General features: G+C 45.0%; 2 protein-coding genes across 2 annotated transcripts; both read left to right on the top strand.

Annotated features, from left to right (window-relative positions):
- Window positions 1-6,845: 6,845 nt before the first annotated feature.
- LOC121306340 (zona pellucida sperm-binding protein 3-like) lies at window positions 6,846-10,189 on the top strand. Its single transcript, XM_041238096.1, has 9 exons — window positions 6,846-6,931; window positions 7,236-7,342; window positions 7,684-7,775; window positions 7,989-8,169; window positions 8,382-8,490; window positions 8,595-8,686; window positions 9,081-9,166; window positions 9,501-9,614; window positions 9,972-10,189. Exons 1-9 carry the CDS (start codon window positions 6,923-6,925, stop codon window positions 10,100-10,102), a joined length of 921 nt encoding a protein of 306 aa, XP_041094030.1. The 5' UTR covers window positions 6,846-6,922; the 3' UTR covers window positions 10,103-10,189.
- A 392-nt stretch (window positions 10,190-10,581) lies between these two features.
- LOC121306270 (zona pellucida sperm-binding protein 3-like) lies at window positions 10,582-21,991 on the top strand. The gene is made up of 14 exons (XM_041238012.1): window positions 10,582-10,590; window positions 10,874-10,939; window positions 11,022-11,338; window positions 14,120-14,263; window positions 14,828-14,898; window positions 18,704-18,867; window positions 19,172-19,278; window positions 19,618-19,709; window positions 19,935-20,115; window positions 20,329-20,437; window positions 20,534-20,625; window positions 21,029-21,114; window positions 21,472-21,585; window positions 21,951-21,991. Exons 1-14 carry the CDS (start codon window positions 10,582-10,584, stop codon window positions 21,989-21,991), a joined length of 1,593 nt encoding a protein of 530 aa, XP_041093946.1.
- The last annotated feature ends 276 nt before the right edge of the window (window positions 21,992-22,267 follow it).

Below are 22,267 nucleotides of genomic sequence, written 5' to 3'. Positions count from 1 at the left end.
GTTCCCTTCCCTGTATCAGGACGGCTCTATTTGTTGAAGTTCTTCACGTGGTTTAACCTGGTGGATTGGGAGCTCACCCTCTCGCTGCTCTGCCTGGTGTCTGGACTGAATCCCACCACAACTGAACAGCTGCCAAATCACGGTATTACACACAACTGCAGATTCAAATTGAATAGAAACTATATGAAAACGCATGGCGTGCTGAGGAATAAGCATGTATCTCTGTGTTAATCACTTAATCACACAACAATGCTCTTGATTGCCCTAGCACCACCTTCTTATTTGATTTTGTTTTCACTGCAGGTGCCATAACCTAAATTATACAGGGAGCTGTTGTTTATGTTATTTTGATAAAAGGTATTTCGAATGCAGGGGAGCTGCAGCATGCTGTCAGATCAGGACTCCTCTAACACTGAGCAGGGGAGCTGCAGCATGCTGTCAGATCAGGACGCCACTAACACTGAGATGGGAGCTGCAGCATGCTGTCAGATCAGGACTCCACTAACACTGAGCATGAGAGCTGCAGCATGCTGTCAGATCAGGACTCCACTAACACTGAGCATGAGAGCTGCAGCATGCTGTCAGATCAGGACTCCACTAACACTGAGCATGGGAGCTGCAGCATGCTGTCAGATCAGGACTCCACTAACACTGAGCATGGGAGCTGCAGCATGCTGTCAGATCAGGACTCCACTAACACTGAGCATGGGAGCTGCAGCATGCTGTCAGATCAGGACTCCACTAACACTGAGCATGAGAGCTGCAGCATGCTGTCAGATCAGGACTCCACTAACACTGAGCATGAGAGCTGCAGCATGCTGTCAGATCAGGACTTCACTAACACTGAGCAGGGGAGCTGCAGCATGCTGTCAGATCAGGACTCCACTAACACTGAGCATGAGAGCTGCAGCATGCTGTCAGATCAGGACTTCACTAACACTGAGCAGGGGAGCTGCAGCATGCTGTCAGATCAGGACTTCACTAACACTGAGATGGGAGCTGCAGCATGCTGTCAGATCAGGACTCCACTAACACTGAGCATGGGAGCTGCAGCATGCTGTCAGATCAGGACTTCACTAACACTGAGCATGGGAGCTGCAGCATGCTGTCAGATCAGGACTCCACTAACACTGAGCATGGGAGCTGCAGCATGCTGTCAGATCAGGACTCCACTAACACTGAGCATGAGAGCTGCAGCATGCTGTCAGATCAGGACTTCACTAACACTGAGCAGGGGAGCTGCAGCATGCTGTCAGATCAGGACTCCACTAACACTGAGATGGGAGCTGCAGCATGCTGTCAGATCAGGACTTCACTAACACTGAGCATGGGAGCTGCAGCATGCTGTCAGATCAGGACTCCACTAACACTGAGATGGGAGCTGCAGCATGCTATTCTCATATTACAACGGGGCGTAATTAAAGGTGCGGTCACCAATTCAACACAAAACACTTGCAAAATATTTAAAATATAAAACATGCCAAGTTCATTGCACTCATGAGCTGCATAGATTAACCACTCAGCAAAATGAGGCAACAAACAAGCGAGTCCAGCCATGAAGTTATTGTTTTAGTATCACTTTCGTGTCAGAGCAAGTTGTTGTATTTTAAGCAGGTGAATAGGACAGCAACCCACTTGATCCTGAAGTGACTCCAGCAATTGGATTTGGCTCCTAAGGCAAACAGTGAATATTAATTAATGTACTTTGTTTTTTTAACATTTAGTCATTAGGAATTGACATTGCAGCATGTAGAATACCCTATGCACAAACTAATAAAGAAATACCATAGATATTGTGAGAAACTTTACAGATTTAAAATTATGCAAACAAGCATGGCGTCATTTTACAAGATTTGATGCTTCTTGAGATTGAGGGGCCTGAATTCGAGGAGAACGACCCCAACAGAGCTATTGAATATTGAGGCTCTGAATTTGAGGAGCAGGACCCCAGCAGAGTTACTGAATATTGAGGCTCTGAATTTAAACAGAGCTATTGAATATCGAGGCTCTGAATTTAAGGAGAACGACCCCAGCAGTTATTGAATATTGGTTTACTTCTGGAGGCCCCAAGCACGTGAGGGGTCAGAAGAGACTTCTTTCTTTTGGACTCTTGGTGCATGACGGCTGACGTACTTTCAATCTTTATTTATTTATTACTTTTTGCCAAGAACACAAGTTAGATGGGCTAATTTTATCTTTAATTTCATAAGAAATGGTTATTAATCACGAATTGATTGGTTGTGTTCATTGTTAAACGAAAGCTAAATCCTACAAGTTATATTCTACTTGTTTGTGTGTTTTTGTTTTGTAAATTATGTTGATTAATTTCAAAGAAAATACAATATAAATAAATACAGTACATATTAAATGCATTAAAATAATAATAAATATTGCATTCGGTTAAGTTCATATTGCTCAACCCTTCACTTGAACACATTACATTACGATTCATAGCAATAGAGAGTTAATATAAATACAATATACATATGAAGGTAGTTGGTTATTCGTGGATGTCAGTGTTAGGATGATTAGTGGATGTCATACACCACCTGTTTTAACAGCCTCACAGATCACGTGTCGTTTTGTTCGTTTTGCTCAGATGACAAAAGAAAGAAAACAATCACTTGTTATCATCTGCAATAAATACCCCCAGTGTTTAACTTTTAAATTAGGATTGTGTTATTATATACAGGTATTTGAACTGCTTCAGGCGTTGCTACAGTTTCAATGAATTGAAGAAACAAAGTCCCAGTTTTCCCGTGTGTTAATCTGTTAACCATACTTGATACACAGCACACGGCGATCGTATCAGCAAGCCGCGGTCATTGTTGTGTTAACCACGCCGCTGCTCGTACAGTGCGGGACACCTGACAGTGCAGCAGAATGCAGTCCCTGTACCGCGTTGCAAACGGGACGCGCTGCACAGAGCGCTGCAGACTGTGCAATTAAAATCTCCTGCAGCGCTGCAGACGAGCCGCCGATCCTCACCTCTGATTAACAAGACATGAATATAAACCCGATCCGAACTCGGTGTGTTTCAAAGAGCGCTCAGAGCGCCGGAGAGTCTGCGGGCAGGTTTAATAATAATGAATGAGTGCGAGTCTGCTCGAGTCCCGCATCAAACCCGCCCTCCTCTATATAATATAAACACGAAACACACCCCCGCACCGCACACGGGGTTCCCAGAGGGTGCAGGGAATTCAATTCCAGCAACTCACCGCTCTCTCTGTCTCTTTCTCTCTTTCTCTTTCTCTTTCTCTCTCTATCTTCCACACCTCCTGTTTTCTCGTGTGTTTTCCTCCAAGCAGCTCAAACAACAGAACTTCCGGTTCCGACTGGTGCGCAGATCTAAAGTTTCCCGAATCGGGTGAAACCAATGCCTGCATGTTGTTCAGTACCGGTTTGTTGAGGAACGTGTTTCGTGAAAGGAGTTTAACCAGTAACAGACTATATAAACACAGTGAAAAAGAACATGCAGAGAACAACGTGTTGTTAAGTAGAGGTTTGTTTAACCAATTCATCAAGTAGAATATAAGACTCATGTGTACACAGAGTGTTAAAAGTGAAAAGCTAAACTAATACCTTACTTGGGGCTCACACTTGGGGCCACTTCCAGTAAAAGACGTATAAACCACAGTGAACAAAAAAAAACAAAAAAAACAAAAAAAAAAACAAGAGAAATTGCATTCATAGTAAAAAATAAATATATTAGACCCATATAAATATACACAGTTTTGTGATGCTAGAACAGGGTATAGGGGGTGTTTAGTTTCACTCATAAACTTACGTACAGAAACTAGCATGTCAAAGCAAGAAGGAATATAATCAGGAAAATATCCCTGTGTAATCACAACTCGGAGTCTGACAGACCTATGGCATCACACACAGGACTACAGAAACGGGCAAGGGATTCCGGGAGTTGTAGTTTTTCATGTTTGCAGTATCACTGTTAGGCGACTGAACACTGTAAAGGCTGCATTAGCTACTATAACAGATTTTTTAGTTTTACATCAGCTAAGGTGAGTAATAGAAACTAGGGTTAGTACAAAAATATAACAGATATATTTGTTTTATTTATTTATTTGCATGTGTTTGGACACTTATACTTTATGATCATGATCACCCACAGAACTGTATAACAGTTTGTTTCTAGAATTCTGTACTTTGCATGTGTGTGTTTTATAATATGCATACCTGCCAGCCCTGAGCTTTCAAAATAAGTGAGACTGCATGGGGAAGAACTCGGAAACAGGCCTTCCTGGGCAGGGTTACCATGTGATTTTATATACACTAGATCAGTTTTGGGATAGTTTAGACTCTTCGACTCACAAATGTTATAGCTACCTTAAACTGCAACTGTTTAAGAGCTGAAAACAAGTTTCTTAAAAAATAAAAATAAAAGTCTAGGTAAGCAAATTATCAGTTAATTGAGAGCTGAGATGGATCAAAAACCAGACACAGGGGGTCCCCAGGACTGAGTTTGAGAAGCCCAGTCTTAAAGTCGGTTCAGCTATCATATATGTGCGGGTACCTGTGCAAAGCATGTTACATGGTACAACTGCAGCTAGATCACTAGAGAGAGTCTGAACTGCAGCACGGGCAGCTATTGAAAGATCATTGGAGAGAGTCTGAACTGTAGCACGGGCAGCAATTGAAAGATCACTAGAGAGAGTCTGAACTGCAGCACGGGCAGCAATTGAAAGATCACTAGAGAGAGTCTGAACTGCAGCACACATTTCTCAATATAGAAACGATTCTCATTGAATTCACTTCGTTTCTTTTAGTATTTCTAAATGCACAACGACAGTATCGATTGCTTCATTGCGATGGACACGCACACACTTGAAAACATGACTCGTTTTTCGGAACACATTGAACCCTACAGAGCCCGTGTGTTTCTCAGGAATGCCCGTGTGGAATGCGCTCATCTCTCCTGGTTAGTTCATCGCTTTGAATTCCCTATAAAAGCCTCTGCACGAGGCTCAGCGAGTATCATCCTGGTTGCGTCATGGCTTCTTTCTGGAGCGGGGTTGTGCTGGTGCTTTGCTGGGTGCCTCTAGTGGTACCGGAGGGAGGTATAGTAATGGGTCTCGTTGTACATTTACTGCTTGGAAACAAAGAAGCACTTTCTAGCGTATAGCTATTTCATACAATACATTGCTGCATCTGTATTGTATTTGATTGGTATGAATGATAGTGGTGAGTCGCAGTGTTTAGCTGGTTTTGTATGCGATATACACACACTGATCAGTGTTGATCACTTGTTGGCAATGCTGATTCCTGCATTTATTAAATAGTTAGCGCTTCTGATTGTCGGTGTTTTACCCGACTCATCTCTCTTAATTTAATTGATAGTTACACTATTCGCGTATTTCAAGCACAATGAGAAGCGCGTTCAATACAGTAGTGCAGTTGATTTTAATTTCAACTTAAACTAAATTGGTCAAGCCCTAATGTGACTAACAAGCAGATCATACAAACGAGATCGCGACATATTTAACGAGACTAATCTTAAAGCTGTAATGAAAAGTGACGTTTTGTGGGACACCTCATTACCATCGTTCTGCGTGATCTGTATTTGCATTAATACAGTCGTTTCTGCTGTGAAATAAAAAATGAAATGGAATTTAAAACCCCATTTAGTTTTGTTCGTAGAAACTCCGTAAATTCTAGCTGTTGGCACGTTTCTTAGCTGTGATTGATACACGAATGGCTCATCCTTTCAGTTAAGGGAGAAAAACTTCGCCGTTAAACACCGACAATGAAACACTACGATGCATGAGCTGTATATTCATAAGCAGATCTTTCAGGTTTGTACACCAGGATGTCTTGGACTTGGGGTCTTTACCTGTGTCTGTAAAACTCCTTCAATCCCACCCAGTTCTGTCCTGGACGCTTGTAACAGTAAAGTAAAACTATGGGGTTTATTTGATTGACCTAAACATTGGTGGCTCTAAATGTTTAAATCAGTAAGTTTGATTTCTTGTTTTTCATTTGGGATGTGTAATTATTTGAAGTGCTGAGACGTTGTGGCTGCTATCTGGCTTTCAATTGCTGTCCATTCCGCAGTTCAGACTCTCACAAGAACAAAGTTTACAAACGAGAGGAGGCCATTTTGTTGTTTTGGTGAAGGGCTTATTGATCCCAGAATCTCAAGAAGCTTATTGAAGGATCCCAGGGTGTCTGCTTCATCAACATTACTGTGGGGTTGGTTCCAGAACCTGCCAATTCTCTGTATAAGTGCCTCCTATTCTGAGTGCCCCTTTTAATTTCCATTTGTGTCCCTGGTCCTTGTTTCTTTTCAGGTCAAAATACCTTTCTAGAACTTTGCATACTTAAATCGGGTTGCAGCATAGTTTTTTTTTTTTTTTTTTGTTCAAGATTGAATAGATTAAATTCTTTCCATCATCTTGCAGATGGCATGCCTTTTCAAAGCGGAATACCTCTGGTTGTTTCTGGAGCAGCAATATATATATCTTTGTAGCGAGGTGACCAGAACTCAACACACTATTCTAGATGTGGTCTTAATACATTGGCTATCTGCAGTTGCACCATGTGATGTGTGGCACAGGTACCTGCAGTGTATGATAGCTGAATGCCACAAATCAATGTGCAAAAGAGGATATATCAATGTTAATTTGAGGTCAGACTAAGATCTCTCTATGTATGAATAGTCCTGTTGGTTGCCAGAGGAGCCAGCCTCCTACTGACATGAATTGTTTCATGTGTGAAATGTTTCAATCTCTCCCCTGTAGCTGGGAATGTAGCCTGTGGTGTGGACTCTGTCAGTGTGAGGGTGTTGCTGAACACTGGGCAGGCTCTTCCCCTGGACCCCAAAGGCTTTCTATTGGGAAGCTGCTCTCCATCCACCAGCAGCTATAACACTGTGCAGTTCCAATCTGGGCTGCTTGACTGCAGCTTTATGCGCATGGTAAGTGGCATCTAAAGCAAGCCTCTCAGTACTAGTTCCTGCTTGGGGGCTCCTCCCCCATTCAATTACATTCCACAAGTTCTGTATAGTGCATTGTCAGGATATTGCAAGTATACAAAGGGTAATACTGTAAATATATGGATCAATGCAGCTGTATCCATAATGCTCTGGGAGTGTCCACTTTACCCATTTTGTGCTTCTCTGGCTCCCACTCCATAGGAAACAATGTTGGCATTACTGCAGGGGAACAATGGGATTGTGCTTTTAATCTGCTCTGGTCTTTCTAATCCTCTGCTTTGCCCAGGTTACTGCCAATGTCACCAGTTACATGAATGTGTTGATGTACCAGCCCACCCAGAGTGGCTTCTACCAGACTCCATTCACTCAGGCCATTGTGTGCACCTACACCAAGTGAGTACTGTGGAGCTGTCCTCTCTGCTTGTAGGTCTTGAATCCTTCTCTTTGCTCCACCCTCTTGGCAGGTGTGACTGGTGCAGCTGCAAACTGACATGGCTTGTTCCAGTATGAGCAGCATGTAGGGAAACCTGATTTAAAATGAGTGGCTTTTAACCACTTTGACCTCTCCTGCATTCAAGGAGGTGTTACAATTGTTGTTAACCTCCTATAGTTAGTGCTCCCAGTAGGTTTAGTTCAGCTTTTTAAAGCTCGTCTTGGCGTGTGTTCTGCTGAAAACAAACTGTTTTGATGTGTTGCTGCTTTTAACCAAAGCTCTCTGCCCTTATCTTCTCCAGACCTGCTGGCTGGACTCCTCCAGTGTATAACCCTGCACTTGGGGATGCTTCTGGGTTTGGGAAGCTGGAGTTTACCATGGGGATTATGAATGGTGAGTTTGCTGTCCTGCAATGTACCTTTTGGTCTATTAGTTTTAGTAAGTGTTGCACTGGACACCTAACCTGGCAGGGAACAGCAGCCTGTACTGCTCATTGGGCTGCTTCCTCCAGTCAAGTAGAAAATAATGATCTAATCCCTCTGCTGCTCTGTCCTGGCTAGTGAGCTGAGTTGGGTGGGTTGCTGTTCTCATGCTCCCCTCTTTCAGATGGATTCTCAGCTCCACGCACCTCCAGTCTGTTCTTCCTGGGGTCCCCCATCTTCATCGCAGCTGCAGTGAAGCAACAATTCCACATGCCGCTGATGGTCTACATAGAAGAGTGTGTTGCTGCCAGCACTCCAGAGCTGAGCCCTTCAAGCCAGACCTACACGCTCATCACCAACAATGGGTAGATATTCATTAAGCTTTATTGGAAATGCAGAGTTTAAATCTGCATGTTTAGCACTTGGGAGCACAGCAGTCCTGCTTGCAAACTATGCCATCTTACAGAGGGTGCTTGGAAGAGGGTTGCAGTGCACTTGTCCTGTAACAATATCTTGGTCTCAGACCCTAGTGTTTCCCAGAGTGCCTCCTCAGTTGAATGCTCATTTCTCCCTGCAGATGCTTTGTAGATGGCCAGGTTGCTAACTCCAGGTTTCTGCCCCGAGTCCAGACCTCTGAGATCCGTCTGGTTGTCCAGGCCTTCAAGTTTACCCAACTGAACACAGACGTGAGTATCTGATGGGTTAATGTGGATTGTATTGGAGGGCACAGGGCAGCTAGTAACATGTATAAAATTGAGGTTCAAGAGCAGTAACATTGAATTTTTCCTAGGTGTATATCCACTGCCGGTTGCTGGCCTGGGACCCTGCCCAGCTCAATGACCCGACAAAGAAAGCTTGTTCATTCAACCAAAGAACCAGAAGGTAAGGACTGGACCCTGCTGAGGCTGCTCTTTGTACAAGGGGAGTGCAGGGCTGTGAGCTCCAGTTAACCAACGCCACAGGGGCCCAGGACTACCTTAATCTGCATATCAGTTCTGTGCCACCTTATAGTTGTGTGGAATTTAATTGAAATGGCTTTTCACTTTCCCAAGAACTGGGATAACAAGGTGTGTGTGCAAGTCCCTAGGGAAGCATTTGTGCTGGAGTCCTAAACCAATCTGGGTGTATTGTGGAACAGTCTGTGCATGCATAGTTCACTCCTGCATTTCTTCATGTAGTGGGTGCAAGTCATAGGGGATGACTTCATTGTTCTGCTCTATGCAGTAGCAGTCTATTGCAGTGTCTTTAGGTTCAGTGTCTTGCTCTTGTGTTCTAGGTGGGAGCTCCTGGATAACCCTGGTCAGAGCTCTGTGTGCAGCTGCTGCACTTCCTCCTGCAATATGAGGAAGAGGAGGCACACTGGTAGTAATACTGCTGTTTCTATATACTGTAAATGCATAGGTAGCTGTGGGGTTTCATTTGGTTTTTCTGCACTGGTGAGTGACATTTAATTTATATGGCAGCCAAAGGATCCTCCATTTAGGAGTGCAGCTCCTCAATATTGGCTACCAAAGAATACCTCCCTCCCAACCAGAGAGGCTGCTTGCTCTGTTGCTGGTACTCTGCTCGATGCCTGTTGGCAGCAAAGTAGTCTTGCTGCTTGGCTTGATTCGGCCTGCCCATGTTGTAATGACTCTGGTCCTGCATGCTGTGCAGCAGGTCCTGTTTCTAACCAGGCTCCCTTTTTCCTGAGCAGCTGAAGATGGGCTGAGACACACTGCAGTGCTGGGACCCCTGAGTATCCTTCCTGAAGAGCTGTCTGCTGGCAGCCAGGAATTCTACCAGAGGAGCCCTGCTCTGTCACTGGAGGGTGCGTTCAGCCTACCGTCTCCAATCCAGTGTACACGTGGCTTCCTGGTCTCTGACTTGCATGTATAAAAACATGGCCCTGACTTCATCTTTTACAGAAAGTTCCCCTGTAATGTTGAATTTAATGTTATGTCCCTGATGCCAAAACCTTCAAATCCACAGCATAACTAAATTTAATCAGTTATGACCCAAAGTTAGTTTCTAGTATTGGAACATGGGGACTGCCCACCTTATCCGTGTGCCTCCCTGCAGGTCCTAAAGTAATGGACTCCTATTAAAGCTACCCCTGGGTACTGTGGAGACCATACCTGTGCTGGGAACCCTTTCTGTTGCTAACTCCTGCTGTCTCCTCTCCCAGAACCCCAGCAGACTCTGGCCTGGATTCCTGTCCTGGCTGCTCCACTGCTCCTGATGGCTCTCCTGGGAGCCCTGTCTATGGGTTACTGCATGTGGAGTCGTCCAGCAGGACTGCTCCAAGTCCAGCAGTGAGCTCCTCGTTCCTGCCCCCCAACTGAAATGCGTGATTTCCAGCAGCTCGCCAGCACAGCAGTTCTGCTTGTCTTTTGTATGTTGAAATAAAGCCTGTATAAAGAACCTCTGGTCTGTCTGACTTAGAAATTTAGTGTGTTATAAGGGAATCCTGGAGAACAGGATTGGTACATGGCTTCTGTAACAACCCTTACAAAAACAATGTACAGCAGTGTTTTGTTTGATTTGGTAAACAAGTTTGGAACATCATTAACCTAAGTTTTATAGAACTTAAATGACTGTTTAAACAGGTACAGGCAGCTTCTTATTGGATGACATTTAGTTTCTGGAAGCTCCTACAAGCATCAGTCAGTTTTGCCCCATTTCCCTATTAAACTAGTCGGTAATCACGTGATTAAAACTTGTGCAGATTGTAGCTGAGGGGGAATAGACTAAATACTAACTAGATAAACCCCTCGGCCTTGGCATATAAACCTGCGATGTTCCGTGTGAGAAAGCGGAGAGGGGAAATTAGAATAACTTGCAGAACAGTTTGATTTGTTTTTGTTCAGCCTTTTATTTTTCTGCTTGGAGCAAGTTGTTTTTGGTACAAATATTTTCTCTTATTTAAACTGCACCACGTGTCTTTCTGCCCTGCAATACCTTTCCTGTTCTCCTGCTTCTGGCCTGATGTCGCAACTTGTCATCCTGTTGCAAGGTGTAATTGTACTGGACCCCTATCTCTTGTCTCCTCCTCCCTGTTCCTCCTCTTTGTTGTCATCTGTGTTGCAGCAGTGGTTATCATCTCCCTCTGGGACGGAGAGGGGCAGCACCCTGAGCAAGGTCGCAGGAGGAGGGGTATGTGGTGGCTGCCTAATCTGAGCCAGGAGCAGCCAGTGGGTGATGTTTTTCAACAGCAGTAGACCCTCCCACTCTGCAGCAGAGGCTACATCAGCAGCAGATGGGAGGCAGTCCAGTCCAGCACAGCAACCCCATGAACCCCCAACAGCAGCAACAAACGTCCCAGTCTCCACATCTCCAGGGCCAGCCCCAGCCTTCCTCAATCATCCACCAAGTGTGCTCTCCCCCACATGCAGCCCCAGCCCTCCCCTCATCACGTCTCCCCGCACCCCCCGCCCACATGGTGGTGCCTCAGCAGCAGCCGCTGGTAAACTCTGGTAAACTCCATGGATTGAGTCCTTTCGAACCGTCCGAACAGAACCCAGTGCTGATGAGCCCTGCGATGGGGGGCAGGATGTATGTGTGGAATAACCCGAATTTGGGCCAGAACATTTTTCACAGTATAGTAGACGTTGTAGCATTGCTATTGTTATTGTTGTTGGTTGTTGTTGTTCTTCTGTTTTAATTTTTCCCACAAACATACATACACACACACCTTCCTGTGGCAGTTGAAAAACGCAAAAGGTAAATTCTGAATACTAATAATGTTTATTATTACTGTTGTTATTATTAAAAAGGACAGTTTTCCATCTTCTCCCCTGCAAGATTGTTGACTGTTATAAATAAATATAGATTTCCTTTACTTTTTAAATTGAAACGGCTCCCTATCTCTTCAGTGCCCTATACCAGGAGTCTCTCCAGCCCTGCTCATGGAGAGCCCCAATCCTGCAGGTTTTCTAGAGTCTTTACATCATCACTTGCTGAAGATCTGGAATGCCTGTTAATCAGGACTAATTAAGCCAATAACTGGTGCACTTCAGTAACTGAGAACTCTATTTAAATGAAACCAGCTTCCCCAGTAGCTCTCCTTGTGGCTTCTCAATTCACTCCAATTAGACTCTCAATTGAACTGATAGGAGCAGGGTTGGAGACCCATGCCTTATACTGTATTGCAGGGCTTCTCAAACTCGGTCCTGGGGACCCCTTGTGGCTGCTGGTTTTCATTCCATCAGAGCTCTCAATTACTTAATTAGACCCTTAATTGAACTGATAATTTGCTTAATTAGGCCTTTTAACTTGTTTTCAGCTCTTAAATAGTTGCAGTTGAAGTTACTTATAAAATGTTATAGCTAACTTGAAATATGCAACTGTTCAAGAGCTGAAAACAAATAAAAAAGTCTAATTAAGTAAATTATCCGTTCTATTAAGGGTCTAATTAAGTAATTGAGAGCTCTTTTGGAATGAAAACCAGCAGCCACAGGGGGTCCCCAGGACCGAGTTTGAGAAGCCCTGCTATAGTCATGTACCCTGCCTTGTGTGTTAATACTATGTACAGTACCGTGAAAAAGTATTTGCTCCCTGTCTGATCTTCTGCATTTTTGCATATTTTTGACATTGAATATTATCAGATCTTCAACCAAAATCTAATATTAGATAAAAGGGACCCTGAGTGAACAAATAACACAACATATAAGTTATGCAACACCCAATGCCCCCGTGTGAAAAAGTAATTGCCCCCTTAGACTCAGTAACTGGTTACGCTGTCTTTCAACTCAGTGAAATTTGTGGGTTCTCGAGCATAAACTGCTTGTTCAGGTCCTGCCACAACATCTCAATGGAGTTTAGGTCTAGACTTTGCCTAGGCCATTCCAAAACTTTACATTTCTTGTTCTTCAACGATTCTGATGTAGACTGTTTCGGATCATTGTGTGTTTTGGATCACTGTCTTCCTGCATGACCCAGCTACGTTTCAGCTTCAGCTCACGGACGGATGGTCTGACATTCTCCTACAGAATTCTCTAATACAGAGCAGAATTCATGGTTCCTTCAATGATGGCAAGTCATCCAGGTCCTGATGCAGCAAAGTATCCCCAAATCATGACAGTACCACCACCATGCTTGACCGCTGGTATGAGGTTCTTACTGTGGAATGCAGTGTTTGGTTTTCGCCAGATATAACCTCAAAGTTGGCCAAAAAGTTCCAGTTTTGACTCATCTGTTCATAGAACATTGTTCCACAATGCTTAAGAATCATCCAGGTGCTTTTTGGCAAACTTGAGACGAGCATTCATGTTCTTAGTGAGCAGTGGTTTCCACCTTGCTACTCTGCCATTAATCCCATTTTTGCCCAGTTTCTTTCTGATGGTGGAGTGTCACAAAAACGACCGGAGTGGGTGGCATCAGACCAGAGCCAGGAAATAAGCAACGGAGAGGTGGAGTTTGGTGGAGCTGAGCGAATGGTCTCGCTCAGCATTTAATAAGTGAACAGTCAGGAAATAAAAACGTGGCAACAAACACAAACACAAGACAGAGCACTTTTGCCAAAATAAATTGACAAAAAAACTGACTACACAGACAAACACGGTAAGCTTCTATTTTTCTTGCAATTATCACAATCACCTCCGTCTCCACACCTGTTCTCCACTCACCGAACACACAACCCAGAGTGGTTGAAAACATGTAGCTTTTATGCAGCTGTACCGAGACTCAATTGCTCATTCAATTGGAGTCCCGGTACAACTGCACGTGAATTAATAAAGTGCAATTCCCCGTGCTCACATATTATTACTTTTTACTTGCACGTGAAGTTCTGTGCAATCCTCGTGACAAAATACAAATACACATTTTAAACACTCGTGTTACACAGACCTGTTTATATCCCGTGTATCAATGACTATACACCAACATTAATACACAACATAAACTACACACAGGGGCGGGGCACTTTGCTACATGGAGTCATGAACACTGACCTTAGCCGAGACTAGAGAGACCTGCAGATCCCTGAATGTTGTTCTATAGTTCTTTGTGACTTCCTGGATGATTTTACGCCTTGCTCTTGGAGAGATTTTGGCAGGACGGCCACTCCTGGGAAGATTCAGTACTGTCCCAAACTTTCCCCATTCAGACAATATTTGCCCAATCCTGGTCCTGGAGGGCCGGTGTCCCTCCTGGTTTTTGTTCCAACTGTACACTAAATTGCTTAATTGGGCCAATTAAGCTTCTTAAGTGGTTGATTGGTCCAATTAAGTAATTTAGGGGACAGCTGGAACAAAAGCCAGGAGGGGGGGTGCCACACAGGGAGCCACGGCCGGAGCCGATGGGCCCTGTTGCCTCTCTAAAAGCTCCATGATCCAGCCGTCGGGACTTCTTCACCCGTCTAGCAGTAGGTAACGGGGAGCAGCGGCAGGTGGACACAGATGCCTGTGCACAGGGAATCCCACCGGAGGGGCTCTATGACGACGTTGGGAGGCGTGGCACGGAGGGGCCCGCTGCTGACTGGTATACTGCGTGCAACACATACTTCGCACCATGTGCCCAAAGTACCGTGCAATGCTACCTACCAAGCATTGAATGCAATGAACACTGTGTACACCGAGTGCCGTGCAGTGCCAGGCATCGCATGCACCGAGTACCATGTGCACCGAGTACCGTGCAGCACCGGCGCACTAGCCTGTGTCGATACAGCGAGTCAATAAGCACCGTGCGCACCGTGATGCCCAAGTAGCACGGGCTGAGTCTCACACACCACGGTATCAAAAAACACCAGGGCAGCTGTGCACGGTGCCTACCCTGACCACGTGGGCACACACCTGAGCAGCGCGTAGCATACAACAGGGGGACAGGGCCGAAGCCACGGCGGGCAATTGACTTTGCAACAAAGTAATATAAAAAACAGTTTTCATACAATACAAAAACAGTTCATATTAAAGAACAGATGGGGGAGAGCACACTGTCAGCTACACACGTGGTGAAGGCCAACGCAGCCCGCGTACGTCTCAACTCACCAATGAGGAAGCCTCGGTGAGGAGTATAAGGGTATAAGGCCCGACCTCCGGCCAGCAGGTGGCTGGTGGGCAAACTCGACAGCGGGGACAAGGCAGGTCCAGCCTCAAGGAGTAATAACGCTATCCCAAGTAAGAAAGGGTGAAAAACACGCACAATCCTTAACAATAAAACTTAACGTACTAAGACATACAGACAGAGAGAAGCAGCCTGACACACGGAGCTAGCAGGTGCTGATAGTTAGAAACAGAATAAAAAAAGGCTACGAATTAAATCTGCTGATTCCGAGAAATCGGCGTAGCCAGCTTTCAGCACAAAGTGCAGAGGAACTAGCAGTAACTGGTGTTGTGCTTTATAAGAAGAAGAAAGAGCTCAATGCAACACAAAGAGCTCAATGCAACACAAAGAGCTCAATGCAACACAAAGAGCTCAATGCAACACAAGGAGGTCAATGCAACACAAAGAGGTCAATGCAACACAAAGAGGTCAATGCAACACAAAGAGGTCAATGCAACACAAAGAGCTCAATGCAACACAAAGAGCTCAATGCAACACAAAGAGCTCAATGCAACACAAGGAGGTCAATGCAACACAAAGAGGTCAATGCGACACAAAGAGGTCAGTGCAACACAAAGAGCTCAATGCAACACAAAGAGCTCAATGCAACACAAAGAGCTCAATGCAACACAAAGAGGTCAATGCAACACAAAGAGGTCAATGCAACACAAAGAGGTCAATGCAACACAAAGAGGTCAATGCAACACAAAGAGGTCAGTGCAACACAAAGAGCTCAATGCAACACAAAGAGGTCAATGCAACACAAAGAGGTCAATGCAACACAAAGAGCTCAATGCAACACAAAGAGCTCAATGCAACACAAAGAGGTCAATGCAACACAAAGAGCTCAATGCAACACAAAGAGCTCAATGCAACACAAAGAGCTCAATGCAACACAAAGAGGTCAATGCAACACAAAGAGGTCAATGCAACACAAAGAGCTCAATGCAACACAAAGAGGTCAATGCAACACAAAGAGCTCAATGCAACACAAAGAGGTCAATGCAACACAAAGAGGTCAATGCAACACAAAGAGCTCAATGCAACACAAAGAGGTCAATGCAACACAAAGAGGTCTTGCCGTATCAATCCTGAGAAGCGAAAAGAGGGTAAGGCTGCACTACGTGACGGTTATGTACCCTCGGTAGACGGGACCAAGGGGGTCACCGAGGGGAGGGGGCCTATCGACACCATTGATAGAAAGAGCTCAGTGACACCTACCAATAGGCAGGCGTATATCCCATAACGATATTTTGGTGGCCATCTTCGAATTGAAAGGGAACTATAAAATCACCCATCAGCCACTTACTTTCTGCAGTCTTGGAATCCACAGTAACCCTGGCCTGCTCCCTTCTAATATTGATCTATAACAAAAACACTGTCAATGTAAAAAAAGAGAAAACTTAGAAAAATCAACAGCCGTTTAAAGTGGTGATATCAAAACACAAAAGCCCAAGTTAGGAGAAGCAATTGGGGCAACCTTGTCAAGCATCAAGCAAATAGGCACAATTGGAAAGGTGCTTGGGCCCAACATTCACATAATTGTTGCTTCGAAATCTGCTTCTTTTTTGATCGCTCCACTTTACATAGAAATACTTTTTATTCGTAACACAGATAAAGATAGAATCGGAGTATATTCAATGGGTCATTGATAGCCTTCTACACCGGCCTGTGCTGCCATAGCGGGAATACAGCACAGGACGAGCAACACAGCGCTCAGGAATCATGGCATCATGAGAACAAGACACCACTCTCCCACCGCGTCCAAGAGCTTTTATAGGGATATTCAAACTAATGAACCAGAAATGACCCCTAACACCTGTGACTGACCTGCGCCTTCACGCTGCTAAATATCACGTGCGTGCAGAGAACAACGCGCTCAATACTGTGCATCAATCGTTGTGTTTTTAAATGGGCATTTTCTAATCATCTTGAATTACGAGTATCTGTGGCTGTCCCTGCATTACATGTTCAGCGGATCCACATACCCGTGTGTTTCTCAGGAATGCCCGTGTGGAATGCGCTCATCTCTCCTGGTTAGTTCATCACTTTGAATTCCCTATAAAAGCCTCTGCACGAGGCTCAGCGAGTATCATCCTGGTTGCGTCATGGCTTCTTTCTGGAGCGGGGTTGTGCTGGTGCTTTGCTGGGTGCCTCTAGTGGTACCAGAGGGAGGTATAGTAATGGGTCTCGTTGTACATTTACTGCTTGGAAACAAAGAAGCACTTTCTAGCGTATAGCTATTTCATACAATACATTGCTGCATCTGTATTGTATTTGATTGGTATGAATGATAGTGTTGAGTCGCAGTGTTTAGCTGGTTTTGTATGCGATATACACACGCTGATCAGTGCTGATCACTTGTTGGCAATGCTGACTCCTGCATTTATTAAACAGTTAGCGCTTCTGATTGTCGGTGTTTTACCCGACTCTTCTCAGTTCGGTTGATAGTTGTTACACCATTCGCGTGTCTCAAGCACAGTGAGAAGCGCGTTCAATACAGTAGTGTAGTTGACTTTAATTTCTTTCTTTCTAAATTGGTCAAGCCCTAATTTGACTAACAAGCAGATCGTACAAACGAGATCGCGACATATTTAACGAGACTAATCTTAAAGCTGTAATGAAAAGTGACGTTTTGTGGGACACTTCATTACCATCGTTCTGCGTGACCTGTATTTGCATTAATACAGTCGTTTCTGCTGTGAAATGAAAAAATGACTTTGAATCTAAAACCCAATTTAGTTTTGTTCACAGAAACTCAGTAAATTGATTCAAACTGTTGGCACGTTTCTCGGCTGTGATTGATACACGAATTGCTCATCAATTCAGTTAAGGGAGAAAAACTTCGCCGTTAAACCCCGACAATGAAACACTACGATGCATGAGCTGTATATTCATAAGCAGATCTTTCAGGTTTGTACACCAGGATGTCTTGGACTTGGGGTCTTTACCTGTGTCTGTAAAACTCCTTCAATCCCATCCAGTTCTGTCCTGGACACTTGTAACAGTAAAGTGAAACTATGGGGTTTATTTGATCTAAACATTGGTGGCTCTAAATGTTTAACTCTGTTTGATTTATTGCTTTTAATTTGGGATGTAACTATTTGAATGGAAGTGCTGAGACATTGTGGCTGCTATCTGGCTTTTCAATTGCTGTCCCTTATGCAGTTCAGACTCTCTCATAAGAACAAAGATAACAAATGAGGAGGCCATTTAGCTTATGGTGAACGGCTTATTGATCCCAGAATCTCATCAAGCAGCTTATTGAAGGATCCCAGGGTGTCGGCTTCAACAACATTACTGGGGGGTTGGTTCCAGACCCTCAATTCTCTGTGTATAAGAAGTGCCTCCTATATTCTATTCTGGGTGCCCCTTTTGTCTAATTTCCATTTGTGACCCTAATCCTCGTTTCTTTTCTCCGGTCAAAAAGTCCCTTGGATTGATACCTTTCTACAATTTTGCATGCTTGAATCGGGTAGCAGCGTAGCTTTTTTTGTTCAAGATTGAATAGATTCAGTTTGTCACCCTGCATATGGCATATCTTTTCAAACCGGAATATCTCTGGTTCTTTCTGGAGCAGCAATATTTTGTAGCGAGGTAACCAGACCTGAACACTATTCTAGATGTGGTCTTAATACATTGGCTATCTGCAGTTGCACCATGTGATGTGTGGCACAGGTACCTGCACAGTGTATGATAGCTGAATGCCACAAATCAATATGCAAAAGAGGGTATATCAATGTTAATTTGAGGTCAGACTAAGAAATCTCTCTCTGTATGAATAGTCCTGTTGGTTGCCAGAGGAGCCAGCCTCCTACTGACATGAAATGTTTCATGTTTTGAAATGTTTCAATCTCTCCCCTGTTGCTGGGAATGTAGCCTGTAGTGTGGACTCTGTCAGTGTGAGGGTGTTGCTGAACATTGGGCAGGCTCTTCCCCTGGACCCCAAAGGCTTTCTATTGGGAAGCTGCTCTCCGTCCACCAGCAGCTATAACACTGTGCAGTTCCAATCTGGGCTGCTTGACTGCAGCTTTATGCGCATGGTAAGTGGCATCTAAAGCAAGCCTCTCAGTACTAGTTCCTGCTTGGGGGCTCCTCCCCCATTCAATTACATTCCACAAGTTCTGTATAGTGCATTGTCAGGATATTGCAAGTATACAAAGGGTAATACTGCAAATATATGGATCAATGCAGCTGTATCCATAATGCTCTGGGAGTGTCCACTTTACCCATCTTGTGCTTCTCTGGCTCCCACTCCATAGGAAACAATGTTGGCATTACTGCAGGGGAACAATGGGATTGTGCTTTTAATCTGCTCTGGTCTTTCTAATCCTCTGCTTTGCCCAGGTTACTGCCAATGTCACCAGTTACATGAATGTGTTGATGTACCAGCCCACCCAGAGTGGCTTCTACCAGACTCCATTCACTCAGGCCATTGTGTGCACCTACACCAAGTGAGTACTGTGGAGCTGTCCTCTCTGCTTGTAGGTCTTGAACCCTTCTCTTTGCTCCACTCTTGGCAGGTGTGACTGGTGCAGCTGCACGCTGACATGGCTTGTTCCAGTATGAGCAGCATGTAGGGAAACCTGATTTAAAATGAGTGGCTTTTAACCACTTTGACCTCTCCTGCATTCAAGGAGGTGTTACAATTGTTGTTAACCTCCTATAGTTAGTGCTCCCAGTAGGTTTAGTTCAGCTTTTTAAAGCTCGTCTTGGCGTGTGTTCTGCTGAAAACAAACTGTTTTGATGTGTTGCTGCTTTTAACCAAAGCTCTCTGCCCTTATCTTCTCCAGACCTGCTGGCTGGACTCCTCCAGTGTATAACCCTGCACTTGGGGATGCTTCTGGGTTTGGGAAGCTGGAGTTTACCATGGGGATTATGAATGGTGAGTTTGCTGTCCTGCAATGTACCTTTTGGTCTATTAGTTTTAGTAAGTGTTGCACTGGACACCTAACCTGGCAGGGCAGCAGCCTGTACTGCTCATTGGGCTGCTTCCTCCAGTCAAGTAGAAAATAATGATCTAATCCCTCTGCTGGTCAGTGCTGCTCTGTCCTGGCTAGTGAGCCGAGTTGGGTGGGTTGCTGTTCTCATGCTCCCCTCTGTGTTTCAGATGGATTCTCAGCTCCACGCACCTCCAGTCTGTTCTTCCTGGGGTCCCCCATCTTCATTGCAGCTGCAGTGAAGCAACAATTCCACATGCCGCTGATGGTCTACATAGAAGAGTGTGTCGCTGCCAGCACTCCAGAGCTGAGCCCTTCAAGCCAGACCTACCCGCTCATCACCAACCATGGGTAGATATTCATTAAGCTTTATTGGAAATGCAGAGTTTAAATCTGCATGTTTAGCACTTGGGAGCACAGCAGTCCTGCTTGCAAACTGTCATCCCTTAAGGGTGCAGTGTGCTTGTGCACTTGTCCTTTTAATGCTACCTTGGTCTTGGACCCATAGTTCCCCAGTCCTGACGAATGCTTCCTCCTGTTCAGTGCTCTCGTTTCTCCCTGCAGATGCTTTGTAGATGGCCAGGCTGCTAACTCCAGGTTTCTGCCCCGAGTCCAGACCTCTGAGATCCGTCTGGTTGTCCAGGCCTTCAAGTTTACCCAACTGAACACAGACGTGAGTATCTGATGGGTTAATGTGGATTGTATTGGAGGGCACAGGGCAGCTGTATAAAATTGAGGTTCAAGAGCAGTAACATTGAATTTTTCCTAGGTCTATATCCACTGCCGGTTGCTGGCCTGGGACCCTGCCCAGCTCAATGACCCGACAAAGAAAGCTTGTTCATTCAACCAAAGAACCAGGAGGTAAGGACTGGACCCTGCTGAGGCTGCTCTTTGTACAAGGGGAGTGCAGGGCTGTGAGCTCCAGTTAACCAACACCACAGGGGCCCAGGACTACCTTAATCGGCACATTAGTTCTGTGCCACCTTAGTTTTGTGTGGAGTATTTAATTGAATTGGCCTTTCACTTTCCCAGGAACTGGGATAATGAGGTGTGTATGCAAGTCCCTAGGGAAGCACTTGTGCTAAAGAATCCTAAACCAATCTGGGTGTATTGTGGAACAGTCTGTGCATGCATAGTTCACTCCTGCGTTTCTACATGTTCATGTAGTGGGTGCAAGTCAGGGGGACGACTTCATTGTTCTGCTCTATCCAGTAGCAGTCTATTGCAGTGTCTTTAGGTTCAGTGTCTTGCTCTTGTGTTCTAGGTGGGAGCTCCTGGATAACCCTGGTCAGAGCTCTGTGTGCAGCTGCTGCACTTCCTCCTGCAATATGAGGAAGAGGAGGCACACTGGTAGTAATACTGCTGTTTCTATATACTGTAAATGCATAGGTAGCTGTGGGGTTTCATTTTAGCTTTTTTTACACTGGTGAGTAAATATTAAAATTGTATGGCAGCCAAAGGATCCTCCATTTAGGGGTGCAGCTCCTCGATCGAAATATTAAAGAACCTCTCCCTCCCAACCAGAGAGGCTGCTTGCTCTGTTTCTGGTACTCTGCTCAATACCTGTTGGCAGCAAAGTTGTCTTGCTGCTTGGCTTGATTCAACCAGCACCCCTCAGCCTGCCACCTGTTGTGACTGGTACTGCAGGAGTCATTGCTGTGCAGCAGCAGGTCCTTTTTCTAACCAGGCTCCCTTTTTCCTGAGCAGCTGAAGATGGGCTGAGACACACTGCAGTGCTGGGACCCCTGAGGATCCTTCCTGAAGAGCTGTCTGCTGGCATCCAGGAATTCTACCAGAGGAGTCCTGCTCTGTCACTGGAGGGTGAGTTCAGCCTGCAGTCTCCAATCCAGTGTACACATGGCTTCCTTGGCTATGGCTTGCATGTATAAAAACATGGCCCTGACTTCATCTTTACAGGGGAACTTTTACTGTAATGGTTGAATTTAACATGTGGTTGTACCACTGCTGCCAAAGTCTTCAAATCCACAGCATATAACTACAATTGTACCACAAAGCTATGTCCTGAACCTTAAATGTCTCCTGTATTCTAACACCGGGACTGCCAACCCTATCCGTGTGCCTCCCTGCAGGTCCTAAAGTAACAGACTCCTATTAAAGCTACCCCTGGGCACTGTGGAGACCATACCTATGCTGGGAACCCTTTCTGTTGCTAACTCCTCTCCCAGAACCCCAGCAGGCTCTGGCCTGGCTGCTCCACTGCTCCTGATGGCTCTCCTGGGAGCCCTGTCTATGGGTTACTGCATGTGGCGTCATCCAGACTGCTCCAAGTCTAGCAGTGAGCTCCTCGTTCCTGCCCCCAACTGAAATGCATGGTTTCCAGCAGCTCGCCAGCACAGTAGTTCTGCTTGTCTTGTATGTTGAAATAAAGTCTCCTGTATAAAGAACCTCTCTGGTCTGTGTCTCTGCCATGGTAACTTAATTTAGGCTAGGTGTCCTTTGAAAGGAATCATGGAGAACAGGATTGGTACATGACTTGTGCAGC

Source organism: Polyodon spathula, chromosome 47, assembly GCF_017654505.1.
Source record: "Polyodon spathula isolate WHYD16114869_AA chromosome 47, ASM1765450v1, whole genome shotgun sequence".
NCBI lineage: Eukaryota > Metazoa > Chordata > Actinopteri > Acipenseriformes > Polyodontidae > Polyodon > Polyodon spathula.
The sequence above is the reverse complement of the archived record's forward strand: the minus strand, read 5'-3'. Positions and strand labels throughout refer to the sequence as shown.